We start from the raw sequence: 20,717 nt of genomic DNA, 5'->3' as shown, positions 1-20,717 counted from the left end.
TAAGGGAGTTCGCACTGCATCAGCACACGGAGATGTACTTTATCCTTCTTCAGGGAATAGAGGATATTCTGTTACCAGAGTGGATGGCAGTGGGTTTATTTCAGATCTTCAGTGATGGACACGTAGGTTTGCTTCCAGCCTTGGCTGTGGTCCAGCAATGCTTGCCGGACCTTTCCTTGTCTGTGCGCCTTTGAGTCCATCTAGATACGTTCCTGGATGAGATCCCTGGATCGGAGAGCTTGTGCGTGCATACTTTTGTTAGAAGTGGGCAAACTGCCCTCCAAAGTGGGCATGCCATTCTCCCTCCCGCCAGTAGTGAGGGGAGGGGGGGTCCCCAAACCTTGCCACGTGTGACTGGACTTAATCACACCCTTCACCGGGCTCTGAGGGAGCAGATGATTGGGAGAGATGGGACACTTCAGGGTGATGGGGGGAGGAGAAGCAGGGACCCAGCCAGGTCTGTTGGGGCAACTTTTGCTGGAGAAGACACTGGCAAATCACACAGGCTTCCAAATGTTGCTTGTCATCAAAACCCAAACGTTTTACGTGTCAGGGGACAAATTTAGCACTGAGGAAAGTTATATGCTTTGGGTTATAAAAATTTGCCAGAGGGGCCAAAAATGTCCTATTTTATTTTATTATTTTTTTTTATTTTTTTTTAACGTTTATTTATTTTTGAGACAGAGAGAGACAGAGCATGAACGGGGGAGGGTCAGAGAGAGAGGGAGACACAGAATCAGAAGCAGGCTCCGGGCTCTGAGCCATCAGCCCAGAGCCCGACGCGGGGCTCGAACTCACGGACCGTGAGATCGTGACCTGAGCTGAAGTCGGATGTTTAACCAACTGAGCCACCCAGGCGCCCCTAAAAAATGTCCTATTTTAAATACAATAGCAGAGAAGAAACCCACGTGAATTGTAGATGAATATGTCATTTGGGAGAGGTGACGAACCAGTGGCCCACTGAACGAGGTCAACACACAGACATATTTGATTCACACAATCTTAGAAATCGGGAAATGCTTATCGACAGATGTGTCCTTGAAATCTGGTGAGGCCCCAAGTAAAGGTGTGGACTGTTTGGCCGAGGGAAGGACCAGGCAGGGGACTTGTTACTTTGTTTTACTATTTAAAAAAAAAAAAAAATTGTAAACATTTATTTATTTATGGGGGGGGGGGGCAGAGAGAGAATCCCAAGCAGGCCCCACACTGTCAGTGCAGAGCCCAACGTGGGGCTCGGATTCATGAACCTGTGAGATCGTGACCTGAGCCGAAATCAAGAGTCAGACACTCAACCGACTGAGCCGCCCAGGCGCCCCAGGACTTGATATTTTAGAGCCATGGTTCTCTGGACCCACAGCAGCAGCAGGGAACTCATTTCGAATGCAGGCTCTTGGGGCCACCCCAGACCTGCTGAATCAGAAACTCTGGGCAAAGTGGGGCCGCCATGCCGTGTTTTAGCAAGCCCTCCGGGTATGATGCTGCACTCTCAGGCTGGAGAAGGTGTGTTCTAGATAAATCTTCCCAGCCCATCCTCCCCAGTGAGCATGCAGTGTGGCCCCAGGATGTCACTGACCTGGGGAATGTCCTCTCCATGTGTCCTTTGATTTGGGTTCTCTTCTTGTCTGTCTCTACTGTTGCCTGTGGATCTGCGTTTCTGGTTCTATCTCTCCTTGTGTCGTCTCCCAACCTGTCTTCTCGTTCTCTGCCAGTCTCCGTCTATGCGTCCCTGTGCGTCTCTTTCCGTGTCTTACCTGTTGTGGCTTTCAACCGTCTCCATCGGTTGTCATCGCTTCTCTCTCTTTCCCTGCCCGGGGTCACCGCCCCTTCCCCTGCCTCGGTCCAGGCCATCCGCCTGAGGGTGCACCCCCTCTACTTGATGGTCCCCGGCACAGTCAGCTGTTCCTATGCCTTCATGCTCCCGGTCTCGACGCCCCCCAACTCGATTGCCTTCGCCTCTGGACACTTGCTGGTCAAAGACATGGTGAGTCCTGGCGCGTCCCGACAGAGGCCCGAGACGGGGGGTGGACAGCAGGTGCCGGGTGAGACGTCTGGGCGGGACCCCCGGTCCCACTTTACCAAACACCAGTTTCTGAATAAGTCATTCGGAGCCGGACCAGGGGGATCCGCTTTAACAGACACTCTGGGATGATTCTTGTGCTTGGACAATTTCAGGAAATGGCCTTCGTGATGACTTTCCAGAGTCTGCTTCAGGGACAAGGGACTTCCTCCCCTCTCCGGGCACTGCTCTCTTTTCTTACTTGTTCCTCCGGCTGCTCTGTGCCTGGAATCTTTAGGAGGGAGGAACTGGGGTAGCAGCAGTGGGGAGACCCGCCGGTGTGTTCCCTCTCCCCTCGTTCCCCTGCTGAACCCTCTCCTCCCTCCCTCCCCTGCCTCCCCTGCTGCTTCCACTGGCTGCCTGGGGCACTCAGGGAATGCAAATCCAAAGCTGGTGTAACTGAAGAGGGTGGTGTTCCCAGTCCAGGCTCTCCAGGCACAGATACCCCAGCAGGAGCTGGGAAGGGAGAGAGAAAGGGGGTGGACAAGAGTGAGAGACGGAAAGAGGTCACAGAGCAAACAGAGAGAAGGAGGAGGCTGGTGTGCCTGGAATTGGGAAGATGAGACCAGAGGCCCGGGAGGGGAGGTCAGTGCACAGCATGCAAGGCACAGACTTAGGATATTATTCAGCGCACAGCGGGAGGACTTTCAAGGGATTTAAGCAGGGCAAGGCTGGGTCTGAGAGCTCAGGGGAGGGTCCCACAGGGTCAGCCAAAAGGGTCCTTGGCTTCACGCAGGACAGAAATCAAATGTGAGCCAGAGACAGTGAAAACAGAGTTTACTGAAGAGTATGAGAGACAGAGAATAATGGACAGAGTGTCTGGGAGACCCTCAGGATGGAGAGAAAAATGAGTCTCCTCGTTGCTCGGGGTTAGGGGTTTATACTGGAAAAGGGTCTAGGGAACGCGTGTGTTCCTTTGCAAATCCGCTAGGTCCAATCAGAGAAGAGTCCGGTGAGCAATAGATGTTATTCCATGAATCCCCGAAGGTAAGGGTACGTGTTTGGGATCTGGCCCTTAGGTGTTATCAGGTGTTCGGGGCCTAGGACAAAACAGAGAACGATTCACTTTCTTGCTTCCCCCTCGAGGTGGGAAAAGAGCTTCTTGGCTTATTCAGAGGCAGAATCCGGAACATGAGGATACAGAGCCTGGCAGAAAAACAGCAGAGATGGAGACTTTCTAGAGTGGAGTCCCTTCAGCTGTCCGATGTCACAGGGATGTGGTTTCACTCGTGCTCCTCCGAGATGCCTTTGGCTGCCGGGTGGAGTGGACTGCTGGGGGCTGGGGGCCAGTGTGGAAAGGGAGGCTGCTTAGAGAAGGCAGAAATGGAGATGTGACGCCCATCCTGGGAACAAAGAGACACGAGAGAAATGGAGAGGCTCTGAGAGGTAGAGGCCCGCCAAGAGCACAGAGAGGGACAGAAAGATGCCGAGGGGCACAAGGGGGCACAGAGAGGCGCTGGCTCTGGAGGCTTGGGTCCAGACAGTGATGATGTAGGCAGTTGACGTAACGAATGTGGGACTAAGCAGGCATTTTGAGGCAGGCTCCCAGGAGCGCAGCCCTCCTCCTGGTCGCCCCAAAGCTTAGGCGTGTCCCCTTCCAATCCTCCAAAGTTGCCAGGGTTTGAAGGTACCCCCAAGAGCAAAGGCAGGATAGCACGACACAGTTCGACATTGTTGCTTGGCATACGCCCTTCACGACTTGATGCCCTTTCCGCGAACCATCCGTGGCAATGTTTACTTAACAATTTTAATCAACTTACATTTTTAAAAAAAACTTAAAGAAGAGTATTTGAAAAGAAGAGTTTCCGCTGCAATCTGTACATGGAAAACTGGTAACGTATGCCACAGAAGGGAAGTCTAAAAATAAATGCAGACCAAAGAAAGCAAAATAATTACTTTTGCTCCGATAGCAACCCCTCCTTGTCAAAGAGGGCCATTGGTGAGGAAGAGAGAGCGTTAAGGGCGTGAGGCGCACCCGAGGGAGACCTTCTCTGTGAGGAAAAGGTCCAAAGGGGGATTGAAAAGGGAGTCACTTGCTTACCGTGCAGTTCACAGCTGGGCAAGGCCAAGATGGAACATCAGAAAACCCCGATGAGAAACAGGGATTTTCAGCCCCAGGTTGGACTGAGTGGCCCAAGAGGTTGGCCCCGGGGAAGAAGCAAACTTGTTCTAGCCACGTGTTCTAGCTTCTTAAAAAGGTCAAAACTTCCATCAGACAAACCTTCGAAACAAGTAAGTATAGCCTTAAGTAGATGTGTAGTGTGTATGTGTGTATGTGTGTGTATGTGTGTGTGCGTGTGTGTTACTGGTCAAACCAGATCATTTGCAAGCTGTGTGACGTGGGTAAGCCAACTTCTCTGAGCCTCAGTTTCCTCTTCTGTAAAGTGGAAATAATAATAATAATCACCTGCGAAGGGTTGCTTTCAGGGTTAAGGGACACATCTGTGTGACAGAGTACCTGACACCTAGAAACCACTCGACGCTGGGGACATTTGCAGCTCTTTGAGGGACAGCCCAGGGTCATGTAAAGATGGGAGGGTTGTGGGCATCCACCAGCCTCGTGTCCTGGAACCATCGCTTCCGGGCTGGGAGACCTTGAGTGAATGACTTCCTTGACTCTGCGTGTGGGTTTTCCCATCTGTACGATGACCCCTTCCTTACTGTGGGCTCCGTTTCAGGTGCGGACGGGCCTCCTGATGAACCTGATGGGTGTCCTGCTGCTCAGCTTGGCCATGAATACTTGGGCACAGACCATCTTCCAGCTAGGCACCTTTCCGGATTGGGCCGACATCCACTCAGCCAACATCACATCACTGCCGTCCGCCTTGCCCAACGACACATTTCGGACCCTTTGAGCCCCGCTCCGGGACTCTCTTTGGGCTGGGCCCTCCCAGAAGGCTTTTGCCATCACCCGCTGCTAGGAAACAAGCTCTCTGAGCTGTTCTGTGGCTAGGATGCACAGGAGCCTTATTTCAGCAACCTGGAATGGTGTTTGTCTTAAACAGTTGGAAACGGGGGCCACCGAATCGCATGGGCACAACTGACATCCCCCACTGCCTGCTTTAGGTTTCACTCTGGAGAGATCATCTCGCCTTTAGAGCTCGCCTGCCTCACAGAGGCTTTTGGGGCTGCGTTGTGCCAGTCCTTCACAGGCGGTGTGTGTTCTGCTCGGCTGGCGCCCCTCCCGTGCCCGTCGTTTGAATTTTACCGCTACCAATCCCCGGCAGCTAGGGTTATTTCCAATCCCTGGAGACGGGGGGAGGGACAGATGACTTCCTGAGGAGGTGGAGGCTGTGCAAAGCCTCCCTGCTGCTCCTCTGTGCGCCTGAGCACGCCAGGAGAGTTCTAGAAATCCCAGCTGACGCCTCTACCCACCCTGTTTAGGATTTTCCTGTTTAATCGAGTCAGTTTGACCATAATTCTGGGGTCAGGCCAAGCCTGGGCCCTAATGTCTCACGAGTGGCCCAAGGTTCTTCCAGCAAGGACTGCCGTCCTTTGAGGGCCTTTGAGGCCATCAGCCCTTCCTAGTTCCAGCAGCTGGTCTTTACCTCCCCACCCACACCCCAGGGGGTAAGCATGTTTAATGAGCCAAGGCCACGTATTTCAGAGATGAGAAAAAAAAAAAAAAAGTCAGAAGATAGATTGGAGCCTCGTAAGAGGCCAGGGTGAAATTTCTCAGGCAGGCAAAATATCGTAACCCTCTTCTCCAGACGGGATCAAGGGAGACTCCCCTGAGCCAGTGGCTGGTGGGAGCTGTCCTAGAAGATGGGATCCCTCCCTGTTTCCAGCAGAAAAGTCTGGGCATCCCCCGTGAACAGCACCGTATTAGGTCCCGTGGGTGCTCAGAAAGTGGAAAGAGCCGCCCAGCATTAGCCTGGCTCCAGCAAAGGTGCCAGGAAGGGGTCCAGAAGCCTTATGTCTTCCCTTCCTACGCATCTGAGGGCTGAGGTTCTCTGGGCAGCGTGGGCTGGGAAGGCAGCACCCAGAGACTGAAATCAGTACAGTACAAGTGAGTCACAGATGTTTCCCTGGGAGCAGGAGGGAGAGAGGAGAGGCCTCCAAGTTGGAGAATGCGATGCATCTTTTCCCACGTGAGCACTTTAGTATTTAGCCACAGTTACAGCCCATGGGGGTTGGAGGCTGCTCTCCTGGAGAACAGGGGACGGGAGAAACCCATGGGACCTGTAACCTGATGAATTGTGATTTCGAATCCTGATTGAAAACGCTATAAAATAAAGAATGTGAATCAGCAGTGGACCTAGAGGTTATTTGCTTTGTGGACATAAGAAAGTTTTAAAGCCACAAACTCCTGAGCTGGGAGTTCCACAGAATTGACCTCCCTGACTTAACTTCCTTATTGCCCTTCCTCCTCCACTCTAACCACATGCTTCAACTGTCCTGCCCCGGGGCCTTTACACATGCTTCCCATCCCCCCCCCCCCCGCCCCGCCCCCCGCCCCTGCCAAGAACACTTTGCTGCCACATATGTGCTTGTTTCCTCACTTTATTCAGGCCTCTGCCCAAATGTCACCTCCCCGGAGAAGCTTCACTAACCATCTAGTCTAAAATCTTGCCCTCATTACTCTCCAGCTCCTTACTCTGCTGTATTTTTCTTCGTCGTGTTTAGTCAAGACACCGTATTGTGTATTTTCTAGAATATCAGCCTATCAGAATACAAACCTTATTTTGTTGAGTGCCGTAAGTCTGGTATCTAGAATGGTTTCTGGCACATAATAGGTGCTCAGTAAATATTTGATAAATGAATCTGTACCAAAATTTATGAGCCAGCAATCTCGGCCTCCGATCTGAGGTCTACTCTATTCATTTCTTTGTTCACTCCTTCTTCCACTCATTCATTCAACAATATTTATGTAAAACCTGATTATGGCCTCCTTCACTGTCCCCATCCACATGAAACTTACATTCTAGCTAAGGAGACAGGCAGTGGGCAGGTAAACAGATAAAATCACTCTGGGTCATGAAGCAGGGTAAGAAGAAAATGAAACTGGACAATGTGACCAACTGACTCAGAAGCTACTTCGGCCGGGGGTGGTCAGGGAGGACTTCTCTGAGGAGGTGGCATTGGCCTGAGACCAGGAGTCAGCCACGTGCCGATGGAGGCATGGGAGGAAGGTGGGCCGCAGGAGGGGTGCAGAGTCACTGGAAATACACATGAGACTCGCGTCCGGAATGCAACGGGTGTCGGAAAGAGCAAATACAAAACAAAACATCTGTTTTAGTTAACTGGCTACATTAACAAACCACCCCAAAACTCAGGCCCCAGAACACAGCAGCTTTTTGGCTTATGTTTCTGCATTTAGACAGAGATCTGCAGGGACGGTTTCGTCTCTGCTCCAGATGGGGTGTCCAGGGCAACTCAGCGGGGAGTTTAGCTGGACCTTGAATGTCCACGATGACCACGGAGCCTCCGCGGTCATGTGGCTTTTCCAGGAGTCTAGCCCAGACCTCTGAACCTGACGGTGGGCTTCTCAGAAGGCAAAAGCAGTAGCTACACAGCCCCTTACGGGCCGGGCTCGTGAATCGAAGAACTCAATTCTGCCACATTCTATTGGTCAAAGCAAGCCAAGGGTTACCTGGTTCAAGGGGAGAGGAACAGGTCCCAGCCTTCATGGGAGGAGTGGTATCCACGTACAGAGAGGGGAAGAGGCTTGGCCGCTGTCTTTGGAAGACGCCTGCCCTGACACCCAGAGCAGGGAGAGATACGGTTGTGCCGTTCTGAAGCAGGGCGTCGAGATGGCCAGAGCTTGGTAAAGAGATGCTCGAACCCATCTGCAATCAGATAAATGCAAGTTCAACCAAGATGCCAATCCCACCAGTGGGAACCGGGAAAGGGAACAATACGCGATAGTGAAACAGAAGGAAACAGACGCCCTCCCGTCCTGCGGGGGAGACGATAACCCCTCACCGGCAGCCTGGCAAGCAACTGGGCAGTAATTAGGGGGAATTTGTTACCTGCGTTCCCTGTGGCCCAGTTTTCCTCCTTCTGGGTTCGTGTCCCGGCGAAATCATCCCACGGTTCCTACGGGGACAATGTAGGAGGATGTTTGGGCACCGCCGTTTGAGGAACCCAGGAGCTGGAGGCCACCTAGATGACCACCATGGGGGTGGCAGTATTTAAGTAAAATACGGGGAAGCACACCGTGGAAAGCACGACAGCTCGCAGAAGTGATGAACAATGGGTACGTGGAAGGACTGGATAGATACGCGCGTATTCTGGTGCATATATCAAGAAATTAGAGAGTCAGGTGGGCAGAAGAACGGAAGTGGTGACGTCAAATGGAAAACAAGGCGAATAAAAGCCACTAGATGAGGGGTTCAATGAGCCACTTTGGACTCCTGGCTCTACATGCGACAAGCTGTGTGACCCTGAGGACGTCCTTTATGCTTTGGGCTTGGGTTTCCTCATCTGAGAGATAAAGAGTGCGTAGTCAGGGTCTTGAAAGGAAATATAGAAAGTAGCTAATTTGAGGATAGCTTAGGAACAGGTCTAGTTACAAGGTGTGGGCAGAGGACATGGAAACCATGAGGGGAAGTGCAGATCCTCGGTGGTGGGAGAGGGGTGAGGGAGAGGGGGTGGCTCCTTTACTCCTGGGACACATACAGCCCAAGACGACTCTGAAAGGGGGACACTGCCTCGGATCTTTCTCTTCAGCCACCCTCAGCTCTCCCACTGGCGTTCCCCATGACCAACCCAACTGTATCCGTCGGGGTTCTCCAGAGAAAGCAGAACCAACAGGATGCATATATGTGCATCTATATGTATACCTAGGAAAGAGTCCAAAGGCAATCCGCTGGCAGAATTCCCTCTCGTTCAGGGGAAGTCAGTCTTTTGTTCTACTCAGACCTTCAACTGATTGGACGAGGCCCACCCCATTAGGAGGGGGCAGTCTGATTTACTCAGACTCCATTGATCTAAATATAAATCTCATCCAAAAAGTCCCTCACAGAAACAGCTAGAATAACATTTGACCAAATAGCCGGATGCTGTGGCCCAGCCACATGGACACGGAAATCTCACCATCACACCTACGGAAGCCAGAAAGCGGGAGGGCCCTCTGAGGCAGCCCATCCAGGTGAAGCTCCAGGGATCAGGGCAGGGAGGAGAGTGGAGACTGTGTCTGGAGGGGTAAACCGAGAAAACACGGCACGGAAGGTTTAGACCAAATCGGAGCTTGTAATCTAGCGGTCCCTGGGTCTGCCTCCAGCCCATAGTCAGGGTCTCTTGCCCCCTCTCGTGAGTTTTAAACTATTAATTGATTGCTAATATTTTAAACTCAGAAAATGTCACGTTAGAACCTAGTTTTGTGCTGCTCTTAGAAAAGAAAGTGTCAGAAGGTCTGGCAACATGGGACCCTATTGCTATCTGGCAACAGTAGTTTGGAGTTGAGTAGTGGTGGTGGGAAAACTCAAGTTGGAGGGTAAACTCTCTTGTTTGCCACAGTCCCCACCCCTCCTTAATGTCTTAGGCCGACTCTCTTCATTGTATTTTTTTTTAATTTTTTAAAAAATTATTTATTTATTTTTGAGAGAGAAAGAGAGAGAGTGTGAGTAGAAGAGGAACAGAGAGAGACGAGACACAAAATCCAAATCAGGCTCCAGGCTCTGAGCTGTCAGCACAGAGCCCAACACGGTGCCCGAATCCATGGACGGTGAGATCATGACCTGAGCCAAAGTCGGATGCTCAACCGACTGAGCCACCCAGGTGCCCCAAGACTCTCTTCATTTTATTTATTTATTTTTAAATTTTTTGATGTTTATCATTTATTTTTGAGAGAGAGAGAGACAGACTGAGAGTGGGGGAGGGGCAGAGAGAGAGGGAGACACAGAATGTGAAGCAGGCTCCAGGCTCTGAGCTGTCAGCACAGAGCCCGACGCGGGGCTCGAACTCACGGACCATGAGAATGACCTGAGCCAAAAACGGATGCTTAACCAACTGAGCCACCCGTGTGCCCCAAGACTCTCTTCACTTTAAAACACAGATTTTTAGGAGCGCCTGGGTGGCTCAGTCAGTTAAGTGTCCGACTTCGGGCCGGGTCATGATCTCATGATTCATGGGTTCAAGCCCTGCGTCGGGCTCACTGCTCTGTCAGCACAGAGCCGAGAGCCTGTTTTGGATTCTGTGTCTCCTTCTGTCTCTCTCTGCCCCTCCCCCACTTGTATTCTCTCTCTCTCTCTCTCTCTCTCTCTCTCTCTCTCTCTCTCTGTCTCTCTCAAAAATAAACATTTTTTTAAAATGTTAAAAATAAAAACACAGGTTTTTAAAACAGAGTACAAAAAGGAAGATAATATATCCCCTTAATAAATGTTATACTGATTACATTTCGAGAGGATACTATTTGGGAGACATTAGGTTGAAATAAAACACCTGATCAAAGTAAATTTCAGTTTTTTATGTGGCTACTAGAAAATGTCTAATTATATACTCGGCCCACATTCTGTTTCTGTTGGATTCTATTATCTGTTTGGTAAGACTTTAGCCGCCTCCCCACATTCTCAGACCGAGGGGGTGGTGGCAATATTCTATGCCCACAGGCTGTACAACTCAACGACTCCCGTGTTCCATGGACTACTGATTCTGACTCTGGACCTGAAGGCTCACCACTTCCTCTTCCTGTTCTGTCTTATGGTTCTGAATCTTCCACCCAGAAATTCCCCCCAACAAAGCTGCTTCTATTTCTGATGATTCAGAAGACACTTCTGGATGTAGGATTTGGAGCCAGGCCAGCTTTACAGAGGCAGAAGTGACTGCCTACATGTGCTGAGAAGAGCCAAAAATATCTTCTGCCCCTTCCCCCGCTGCACCACCGAACTCCCAGATCTTACGTATTCCTCGGAGGCCTTCAGGAAATGGTCAACATGGTCCTTTAACCGATCGGCTGTCCGGTCTCAGCACACAAACTGGGCGAATGCCGGGGTCTTCCGGGATGGCTCCCCTCGGACCAGCACGATGCCCTGAAATTTCCTGTGCGAGGGGGACCCAGGCTAGGGATCCGACTTGTGGGCATCACAGAGGCCTGTGTTATCGGGGAGGTCTGAGCAGCCTGGGGCTCACGGAGGCCGAGCTGTCAGCCCAGGTCTGAGAAAGCAGGGCAGTGCTCTGCATACATTATTTCATTGAATCCTCAAAGAATCCTAAGAAGTAGGTAGGAGGAGTCTCACGAGAGCAGAGTCCACACAAGTTCAGAGAAGGACAGTTTTCTTGTCCAAGGTCGCACAGCACAGGAAGTGCAAAGCTGGCATTCAAGTACAGACCGCCTACCGTCAGCCCGGGGCCCCTGCAGTTCGGAGGGACCCTCAGACGGCTCCCTACGTCAGCCCCACGGAGGCTTTCTGCAGAGGTTGTGAGTCGAGAGCCCTCTTGCTGGCTTCGGCCCACGGACCTGTTAAGGTTGGTCCGCACAACGGTCTTTTCTTTTTCTTTTTTTAATGCTGGCTTGAAAAACTTGGAGACTTTTACGCCCAAAATGGGAATGACGGGCATCTTCGGAAACATTGGGAAATCTGGTCATGTTGGGCCTTTGTGCAAGGGACCGGAGCAGGGTAGAAGCTGTCCTTTCCGAAAGGGTCTACACGCGGCAGCTCACTGCTGTTTCCGTGTGTTCTGCTCTGCCCCTTAGCGGGCTGGCCTCCGCACGTGCATGTGTTTCCTGCTCCCTGCCTGCTCTGTGCGCTCCATGTTTGGTGCCCGGTCTGAGTCCCTGGAGGGGCTCGTGGTCTGGGAAGGGTGTCAGGCCCTCCGAGGGCCACAGGTGTCTCATTCACTTGTGTGACTATGAGAATGTCACTTCCCCTATCCGGGCCACAGAACAGCCCCCTTCAGACCTGAGCAAGTGGCCGAGGCAACGTGTCCTTATAAAGGAAAATGTGGGGGAGTCTGGAATACGGCTTCACTGGCCCATCCCGTGGGGGTGGAGGCCTGGGGGCGCAGGGGAGGCCTCCCTGGAGGAGGCAGCCTGCTGGCAGTGATGGAGGACAAAGACGCTGGGGGGCGAAGTGTCTGCTTCCGGGCAAGGACTGGCTCTCAGGACAGCCCAGAAGTATATCTGCCGGACAATGTCTACAGCAGAGCACGTACACAGGGACCTCACACTTATTAAGTGCCTACTGTTTGCACTTTCGGGTGCATCTGAAGGTAACCATGAGTCTTGTGAATCCTTCCCTCCACACCAGTAGAGCAGAGTGGTTGACCAGTAGACTCTGGAGCAGGACCGTTGGGTATAAATCATGGCTCTACCCCTTCCTGGCTGAGTGGCTTGGTTAAGGGAGTTAATTCTTCGGGGCTCGTTTTCTGAACTGAAGAATGAGATAACTTACCAAAAGGGTTGTCGGAAATAAGGATTCAGGGGATTCAAACAGAACTATCGAGAAGCCTGATGCTTAGCAAGTGCTCAGTAAATGTTAACTGTTACTGTTGTTGCTCCCTCTTAAGAGGAGGCAACTGAAACAGAGAGATGAGGTCACCTGCTCAAGGTTGCACAGGTAGGGAGGGAGAGAGCTGTGACTTGAAGCCAGGTGCATGTCAGGCTAACGACAGAAGGCCAGCTGGAGAGGGAACCAGCTGAGTGGAGAGCCACTATGCTTGGAAAAGAGTCTCAGCCAAGGTGCCAGTGTCTCTGGTGGGTTCCCACCACGCAGAGTTGGGGGTCGGGTCCTCTTGGGGCACACAGCTGTGGAGGGTGAGGGCAAGGCAAAGCCAAACAGGGCTCAAGTCCTGGTGTTGCCACTGCTGAGCGGTGTGGCTTCTCTGAGCCCCAGTTTCTTCCTGTGCGAAGTGAGAGCAGTTCCACCTTCCTGCTATCAGGATTACAGACATCGCTTGGAAAAGGCTCTTTCCTCCCACACCTTCTACCCACTCCCGCCTGCCAGAAGAGGAGGAAGCAGCTTGCCCGGCCCTCCGGGAGGTGGGCCCAGGCGGGGCGGGACAAGGTGACCAGGAGGGTTTAATTACAGGCCAAAAAGCAGAAGCACCAGGGTCTCCTAAGTTCTGGAGAATGCAGTTCCCCCCACTTCCTCTCCACCTGCCCATCGCTGCCTGAGCCTGCCCGCCCGGATCCACAGCTATTCAGGAAGCATGAAAACAGCTGAGCACCTCGCCAGGACCGGGTAGGTCTGGGGACCCTGGACTCTGGGACCACAGGCAAGAAAACGGCAGTCGGGCATGGCGGGTGCGGGCTTCGCCCCCAAGCTCTGCCGTTCCCTGGCCGTGTGACTTCGGGTAAATCTCCACCCCTCCGGACCTCGGTTTCCCCAGCTGTGAATGAGAGTCGTGATAACGACTCTCATTGCAAGAACTGACCGAGAAAACGCACGCCCAGCGCTTGCCATCACGCTCGGCTCGGAGTACGCGGGCACAGCAAGCAGGTGCTCCTTGCACAGTAGGAGGAGGTTTAGTCCTGAATTGAGACGCCCTCCGGGGCTAGAAAGGCCACAATTCGTCTTGTCTAACTGCCAGTGGGTCCGTGGTGCTGCCCAGCTTGTAGCAGTTCCCGGGTTCGTCTACTCTCCCAGCCTCCCGGCCCGCTATTTTCTACCCTGTCCTTCCTCTTCAGGCCTGCCCTGCACGGCCTCGTCCAGTACGCTAGTCACACCACAGCTGACACCCGCGACGCTTGTGGCGTATCAGGGACACCAAGGAGCCACTCGCTGCCCCGGTGGCACGGAGCTCCAGTGACAGATCACAGCCCATGCAGTACTTACTACGTTCCAGACACAGAGTGGCCCTCTGAGGTCCTACTTCACGGCACCAATTTACAGACATGAGTCCGTTGTTTATGCAAACGAGAAAACTGAGGCCCGGAGGGATTAGAAACCTCGACCAAGGTCACACGGACCGTGAATAGTGAGGCGAGGATTTGGACCCAGGCAGTCTGGAGGCCACGCCCTTAATCATTGCTCCTTTCCGTGTCGGAGGAACTGAGATGTACGTGCCCACACTTTGCCCGTCCATTCACGGTCATCTGAGCCCGTGTCCTCTGCCTTCCCATCTGCTACATGGGATGACCACCCTGCTCTTTTCTGAGACCCGCCCTTAGATTTTGTGCTGTCGATCATACCCCCCTGCCCCCACCTGTGAGCCTCCCTTTGTCCACGCCCCCTCTTGATCGGCAAACCTGCTAGAGTCTCTCCCATCCGTGTCCCGGCCCCACCATCGGCCATGGCACCATTTCTGTGCCCCTTTATTGAGTCTCTCCTGGGCCCACTCTAGTGGGGTTTTGGCCCAAGGTGCCACCAAGCTACCCTTGGGCTGTCTCCAGGGACCTCCTCCACATGGCAAAATCCAATGGTCATTCCTCAGCCCTCGGCCTTGTTGACCCATCAGCAGCACCTGACCTATGTGGTCGCCCCCCTCTTCTTGGAACATTTTACTTGCTTGGCTTCCCAGACACCCCATCACCTTGGCTTCTCGGCCTCCTCCTCGCCTCCAACCTGTTCACCCTGGAGTGCGAGGGCTCAGTCCTTGAGTCTCTGTCCTCCCCGCTTAACACACTGTCCTGAGGAGTCGGCTCCTGCCCCCTGGCTTCAAGTGTCATCTATAAATCAACGACTTCGTATCTCATTTATTTCCCGTCTCTGGAAACGACGCCTCGGTGTTGCAGTCGCTCGGGCATCAAACTCCATGGTCATCCTCCACTCCCTCCTTCTCCTCGCTCCCCCAGCCAATCAGACGGCCAGTTGTAGTGGTTCTTCCAGCAGAACGCACCCAGAACCCAACCTCTTTTGACTACACCTCGGCCGTCATCTTTAATGTGGGCTGGATGAGGGCGGGGACTCTTGTCCGTTTCATTCATTCCTGTTTCTCCAATGGCGAGCACACAGTAGTTGCTTGCTGAATATATTTTTTAAATTTTAAACATCTATTTATTATTAAGAGACAGAGAGAGACAGAGCATGAGCGGGGGAGGGGCAGAGAGAGGAGGAGACACAGAATCTGCAACGGGCTCCAGGCTCTGAGCTGTCAGCACAGAGCCCGACGCGGGGCTCGAACTCACGGACCGCGAGATCGTGACCTGAGCCGAAGTCGGACGCTTAACCGACTGAGCCACCCAGGCGCCCCTGAATAGTTTTGAATGAATAAATATAAGGACAGCAGAGTAGAAAAGTTCCTGAGTGGCCAACGGATCCACGCTCCTGCCCCTCCAAATTATAGAGGAGATCTTGAGGCCCGTGGAGAAGGGATCACACAACAGGCCAGCAAGACTGTGAATTCAAGTAAAATAGTATGTCTCTCTCCCCATGTTTTTTTCCTTTTTCTTATTCTCTCTCCTCTGCGCTTCTCTCTCCGCGGCTCTTTCATTCCCCGGGGCCGGGCACCCTCACCAAACCGGAATGGTGGACACAGGCAGCCCAGACATTCACCCTCACCTCCCCAGAAACTGCACGGAAACTGGGCGCCTCCCAACAACTCCAGTGGGAATAGCCCTAGGGCAGGCTCTGACTGGTTCGGGGTGGGTGGTGGGGGTTTAGGGGTAGCCACGGGGGAAGGGTGCCGAGCCCTGTGGCTAAGGGGTGGAGCCTGTGAGCAATCTAAGGGTTTTGTGGATCAGGGGCCTTGGGCAGACAGCCAACCCCTCGTCCTCCTGAAAGACGTCCCCCCAATTTCCTTGTGTGCAGGTGGAGGGTCTGGCACTTGGGGCTCCGCAAGGCCCTTGTCCCACTGCAGGCTGCCTGGGTCGCCTTCTCTCAGCCTGTCCCAACCAGCTGTGGCCAGCTGCTAACCCAGCTCCTCCTGTGCGGTTGCCAGGCCGTTGCTGCTGCGGGTCTGACACACCGCTGGCTCGTGTCCTCGCTGCTTTACCCTCCGGGACCCTCAGCCACAGTGGCCACTGTCTGCGGCCTCTTGGTTTTCCTGGTCCTGGGCTTGGTGCCCCCCGCACGCTGCCTGTTTGCACTCAGCGTCCCCACCCTGAGCACGGAACAGGGCCGCCGCCTGCTCCTGTCCTGGAGCACCGCCACCCTGGCCGTCGCCGTGGTGCCCAACGTCTTGGCCAACGTGGGCGCGGCCGGGCAGGTGCTGAGATGTGTCACAGAGGGCTCCCTGGAAAGCCTGCTCAACACCACTCACCAGCTGCACACAGCGTCCGGGGCTCTGGGCCCCGCTGGCCAAGCAGGCGGCCGGGGCTTGACCCTCCAGGCCCAGGGCAACGGCTCTGTATTCCTGCTTCACATGCTCAGGGTCACTCAGCAGGTGCTGGAGGACTTCTCTGGCCTGGAGTCCCTGGTCCGGGCGGCCGTGCTGGGGACCCAGCAGGTGGTCGCGGGGCTCTTTGTGCTGGGCCTCCTCGTGGACTCCGGCTGGTACCTCCACCGCTACCTGACGGACCTGCGGTTTGACAATATCTACGCCACACGACAACTGGCTTTGCAGCTGGCCGAGGCCCAGGCCACACACCTGGTGGCCTCCCCCCCAGCCTGGCTGCTCTGGGCCGCCCGGCCGAGGCTGTCCCAGGGGGAGCTGCTGAGCTGTCTCCTGAGGCTGGGACTGCTCACCCTGCCCCTGATGGCCACAGCTGTGATGGTGGCTACAGACCACGTGGCCTTTCTCCTGGCTCAGGCAGCCGTGGACTGGGCGCAGAAACTGCCTGCCGTGCCCACCACGCTCACGGTCAAGTATGATGTAAGTAGGGTGATGGGAAGAGAGGACTAGAGTCCTCTAGGAAGCCCCCTCGGAAGGGCTAGGGTGTGTTAACCATTTGATCTGCAACTGAATTTTATTTGCCTTCGAGTCCCAGCCCTTGGAGAAGCTACGGGAACCTGGGGCATTCACAGGCTCCTGTAAGTCCCACCGCAGCCTGATGCACTGGGTTCTATTTTCACCCCGAGTACAGGAGAGGACACAGATACCCAGAGGCTTTAAAATAATTCAATGCTTGGGGCGCCTGGGTGGCTCAGTCGGTTGAGCGTCCGACTTCGGCTCAGGTCATGATCTCGCGGTCCGTGAGTTTGAGCCCCGCATCGGGCTCTGTGCTGACAGCTCGGAGCCTGGAGCCTGCTTCGGATTCTGTGTCTCCCTCTTTCTCTGACCCTCCCCTGTTCATGCTCTCTCTCTCTGTGTCTCAAAAATAAATAAAATGTTAAAAACAATTTTAAAAAAATTAATTTGATGCCCAAGGTCACTCTTTTCTTACGTGGCAGCAAGTCTTAGTCTCTTTTTCCTCACTTGTACAAAGTGGATCAGTCCCCCTCACCCCACAAGGTTATTGTGAGTCTTAACAAGTGGTAGTTTGTAAAAGTACCCAGGCGCTCCAGGCCACACAGGAGGGGGTTGATAAATAGCGGCTATCATTAAAAGCTGACATCTGTATATATCAGACTGTATATATTGAATGATCTAGGCCAGGAGTCCGCCAACTATGGCCCGCGGGCCAAACTCTGCTGGCTTCCTGTTTTGGTAAATTAAGTTTTATTGGAACATAACCATGCCATTTGTTTACGTGTTTGCTGTGGCTTTTCAACAAAGTTGATAGTTGAATCAAGGACTGTATGATCTGTGTATGATCTAAAATAGTTACCATTTTAATAGTAACATATAAAATATTTACCATCTGTGTTCCATTGGATATATTTATTATCCGATCAAGATTTGTGGTTTTCAATCTTTTGCCAAAAATCTTTTTTTTTTTAATGATGAGATCTCACACAAAACTCCACTGCATAAAACCAAAGTTCAGACTCTGAGTGAGTAATATTAATGGCTAATATTTAGTAAGTACTTATTATATCCTAAGAAAGTGCTTTCTCAAACTGCATGAAATCAATTTAATCAACTTGGGAGGTTATGGCCACTTTTTTTTTTAATGAAATCAAATAGACTAGAAATTTATGAGACTATATTGTAAAGGATAAGGTTAAGGTTTTGTTTTTATGACATTTTTCTCTGATCACAATACAATCTGTGCTTGGAAGGTGCTGTGAAACGCGTTTCATATGGGAAGGGGGGGGTCACAGTAAAGAAATGTATCAGGCATTGTCCCGAGGGTGGCACCTGATTTACCTTATCTCATCAAATCCAAGATGTCATTGATTGCAAATCACATGATCATTTTTATGTGTCATTAGGAAAGAAAATGCTGCCAGTCAAACCAAGACGCAATGCCTTCTTATCATTTAGAATTTTTTTAATTATACTTTAATATATACTTCTTATTTATTTTGAGAGAGAGGGAGAGTGGGGGTGGGGCAGAGAGAGACAGAATCCCAAGCTCGATCCCAAGAACCATGAGATCGTGACCTGAGCTGAAAAGAGTCAGATGCTTAACTGACTGAGCCACTCAGGCACCTCTTATCATTCAGAATTTTAATTGTATTCATATAAAATAGTTCACTTCTCATTTCACATAGACTTATCTTATCTTTCTCAGGTATGGAAAAAAAAGAAAAACGGTGGATTCGTTTTGTGACGTTTTCCTAAAACGTCCTTCCATTCAAGCCTGACTCCTCTGAATGGCTCTGCTTGAGTTCTCAGCGTCTGTGGGTTTTCACCCAATATTACTGGCCTCTGTGCCTTCGAGAGCTGGTGATGCCCCGCTATCATTTCCAGCATTTTCCTCCAAGCTGCAGACGCCCACTCTGCAAGCTTTCTTGCTGGCACCCTCTGGCCCTCTCACAAAACGTGAAATGGCACAACTGTGGAACGGGGTTACAAGTCCCATTGCTTGAAAGACACATCTTGATCTCAAAGAGGTTGAAATGTGGGGGGAGAAATGAATCCCCAAACCGACGAAATGTGATAGCTCACTGTGCCTGGCCGAGAAGTTGGCCCTGGGCAGACCAGGATCCAACCCAAGAAGTCTGGCTCCAAAGGTCAGATGGTTAACCTCTGACCTCCCTGCCTCCCCCTGCTGTGCTCCAACATACCCCAAGGGAATTGTAGAGCTTAGGAATAGGCTCAGGGTGTTGGCACTCCCCTTGGCTGGGACTGATTCCCGGGCTGGCCACATGTAACACTAGGGGACCTTAGATTTCCCATCTTTTGTCTTTTTTTTTTTTTTTTTTTTTTTAGTGTTTATTGATTTTTTAAAGACAGAGTACGAGTGGGGGAGGGGCAGAGAGAGAGTGAGACACAGAATCCGAAGCAGGCTCCAGGCTAGGAGCCCTCAGCACAGAGCCCGATGCGGGGCTCGAACCCACAAACCCGGAGATCATGACCTGAGCCAAAGTGGACGCCCAACTGTCTGAGTCACCCAGGCGCCCCAGGTTTCCCATCTTTTCAGCAAGGCTCGTTCTGGGCTCAAGCTCATAGGATTGCCCATATTTGATGAAAAACACGTCTAAAATATTCACTAAAGGGCTTAGCAAAGAGTAAATGACCAAAGCACCCGTTTAGTATTCTGCTCAGAAAGTAATAATGAAAACAGCATTTGTACGGTGCTTTTTGTTTGTCAAAAAGCCTGCCTCAGACTCCCCATCTCATCTGGCCGTCCTCCACCCCCAGGAGGCTGCCTTAGTTCTGCGCCCATTTTGCAGATGAGGACAAGCCTGCACGAGTGGCGGGAGACAGGGGATGGCTGGAGCGTCTGTTGACTTGGCCTTTTTCTCCTCTTTCGAGGCCACGTACACGGTCCTGGGTTTCGTCCCCTTTCTCTTCAACCAGCCGCCTCCGGAGAGCCCCTTCCTCTCTGCTCACAGGTCCTTCCAGTGGGAGCTCCGCCTCACCTCCCAGGGCTGCCGGCTGCTGCCCGCCCAGCGCCCCCACTCGGCCGCCTCCCTGGCTGCCGGCGCCCTGCAGTTGGCGGCCTGCGCCACCGTCCTGCTGGAGACCTACGCCCGGCGCCTGCGGCACACCGTCGCCGCTTCCTTCTTCTCGGCCCAGGAGGCCAGGAGGGCCCGCCACCTTCGCGCCCGGCTCCAGCGCAGATACGACAGGCGCCCAGGCCAGCAGCTGCCCCCGGAGACCCCCTCCTGCTCCTGACACCCGGGCCTGCCAGCACCCGGCCCGGCATGTCCTTGCTGTGTGACCTTGGGTGGATTGCTTCTCCTCTCTGAGCCTCAGTTTCTATGCCTGCATAATGACTGCATAATAATAACCCATGTGACCTACTTTCCACGGAGGGGGGGGCGGGGGAATGTGGGAAGGGAGGAATTCGATACTGGGGGGTAAAAAGGCCTCGAGAAGCAGTAAAGCATTCTGCACAGTGACCCACGAGGAAGTGCAGAGACAGCCCCAGGTTCCTCCAGACCAGCTGGGGATCAGTGAAGGCTCTCACCTGCATCAGGGGCCTCCGACTGGCAGATGGAAACTTTGCCTAGCGAGATGTGCCCAAATGCTCCCGGAACTTATTTATATGTCCCCCGAATCTTCTGAGGTTTAGCAGCCTAACATTTTCTTGATTTTCTAAATGAAGTATTTATTAAATCCTAAATTAGATTATGTTACTCCTTTGTTTCAAAATCCTTTGGGGATTTCCCGACCAGGCTTGCCAGCGTTTAGCAAATAAAAATACATGATACCTGGGTCCATTTGAATTTCAGACAAATAACAAATACGGGTTTAGTGTAAGTACGTCCTTGGGACTTTCTTATACTGAACATACTTGTAGTAAGCCTGCATTTGCTGCTTATCTGAAATTCAAATTGAACCGAGTTATCCATATTTTATCTGGCAACTGTATCCCCATCCAGGTTCTAGTAAACCCCCAGCTCCC

The 20,717-nt window shown here is 52.5% G+C and overlaps 2 protein-coding genes across 2 annotated transcripts in view; both read left to right on the top strand.

Annotated features, from left to right (window-relative positions):
• SLC13A3 (solute carrier family 13 member 3) overlaps positions 1-6,311 on the top strand; it is a 74,625-nt gene extending 68,314 nt beyond the window's left edge. Inside the window, exons 12-13 of the mRNA XM_058685839.1 lie at positions 1,844-1,981; positions 4,735-6,311. Coding sequence (XP_058541822.1) covers positions 1,844-1,981; positions 4,735-4,911 — 315 coding nt within the window. The 3' untranslated portion in view covers positions 4,912-6,311. The remainder of the gene's footprint in view (positions 1-1,843; positions 1,982-4,734) is intronic.
• A 6,923-nt stretch (positions 6,312-13,234) lies between these two features.
• Positions 13,235-20,419, top strand: OCSTAMP (osteoclast stimulatory transmembrane protein). The gene is given in 3 exon segments (XM_058686414.1): positions 13,235-13,241; positions 15,606-16,690; positions 19,622-20,419. Coding segments are annotated over 3 exon segments (1,644 nt in total). The 3' UTR covers positions 20,174-20,419.
• Positions 20,420-20,717: the final 298 nt, after the last annotated feature.

Source organism: Neofelis nebulosa, chromosome 9, assembly GCF_028018385.1.
Source record: "Neofelis nebulosa isolate mNeoNeb1 chromosome 9, mNeoNeb1.pri, whole genome shotgun sequence".
NCBI classification, from domain to species: domain Eukaryota; kingdom Metazoa; phylum Chordata; class Mammalia; order Carnivora; family Felidae; genus Neofelis; species Neofelis nebulosa.
The sequence above is the reverse complement of the archived record's forward strand: the minus strand, read 5'-3'. Positions and strand labels throughout refer to the sequence as shown.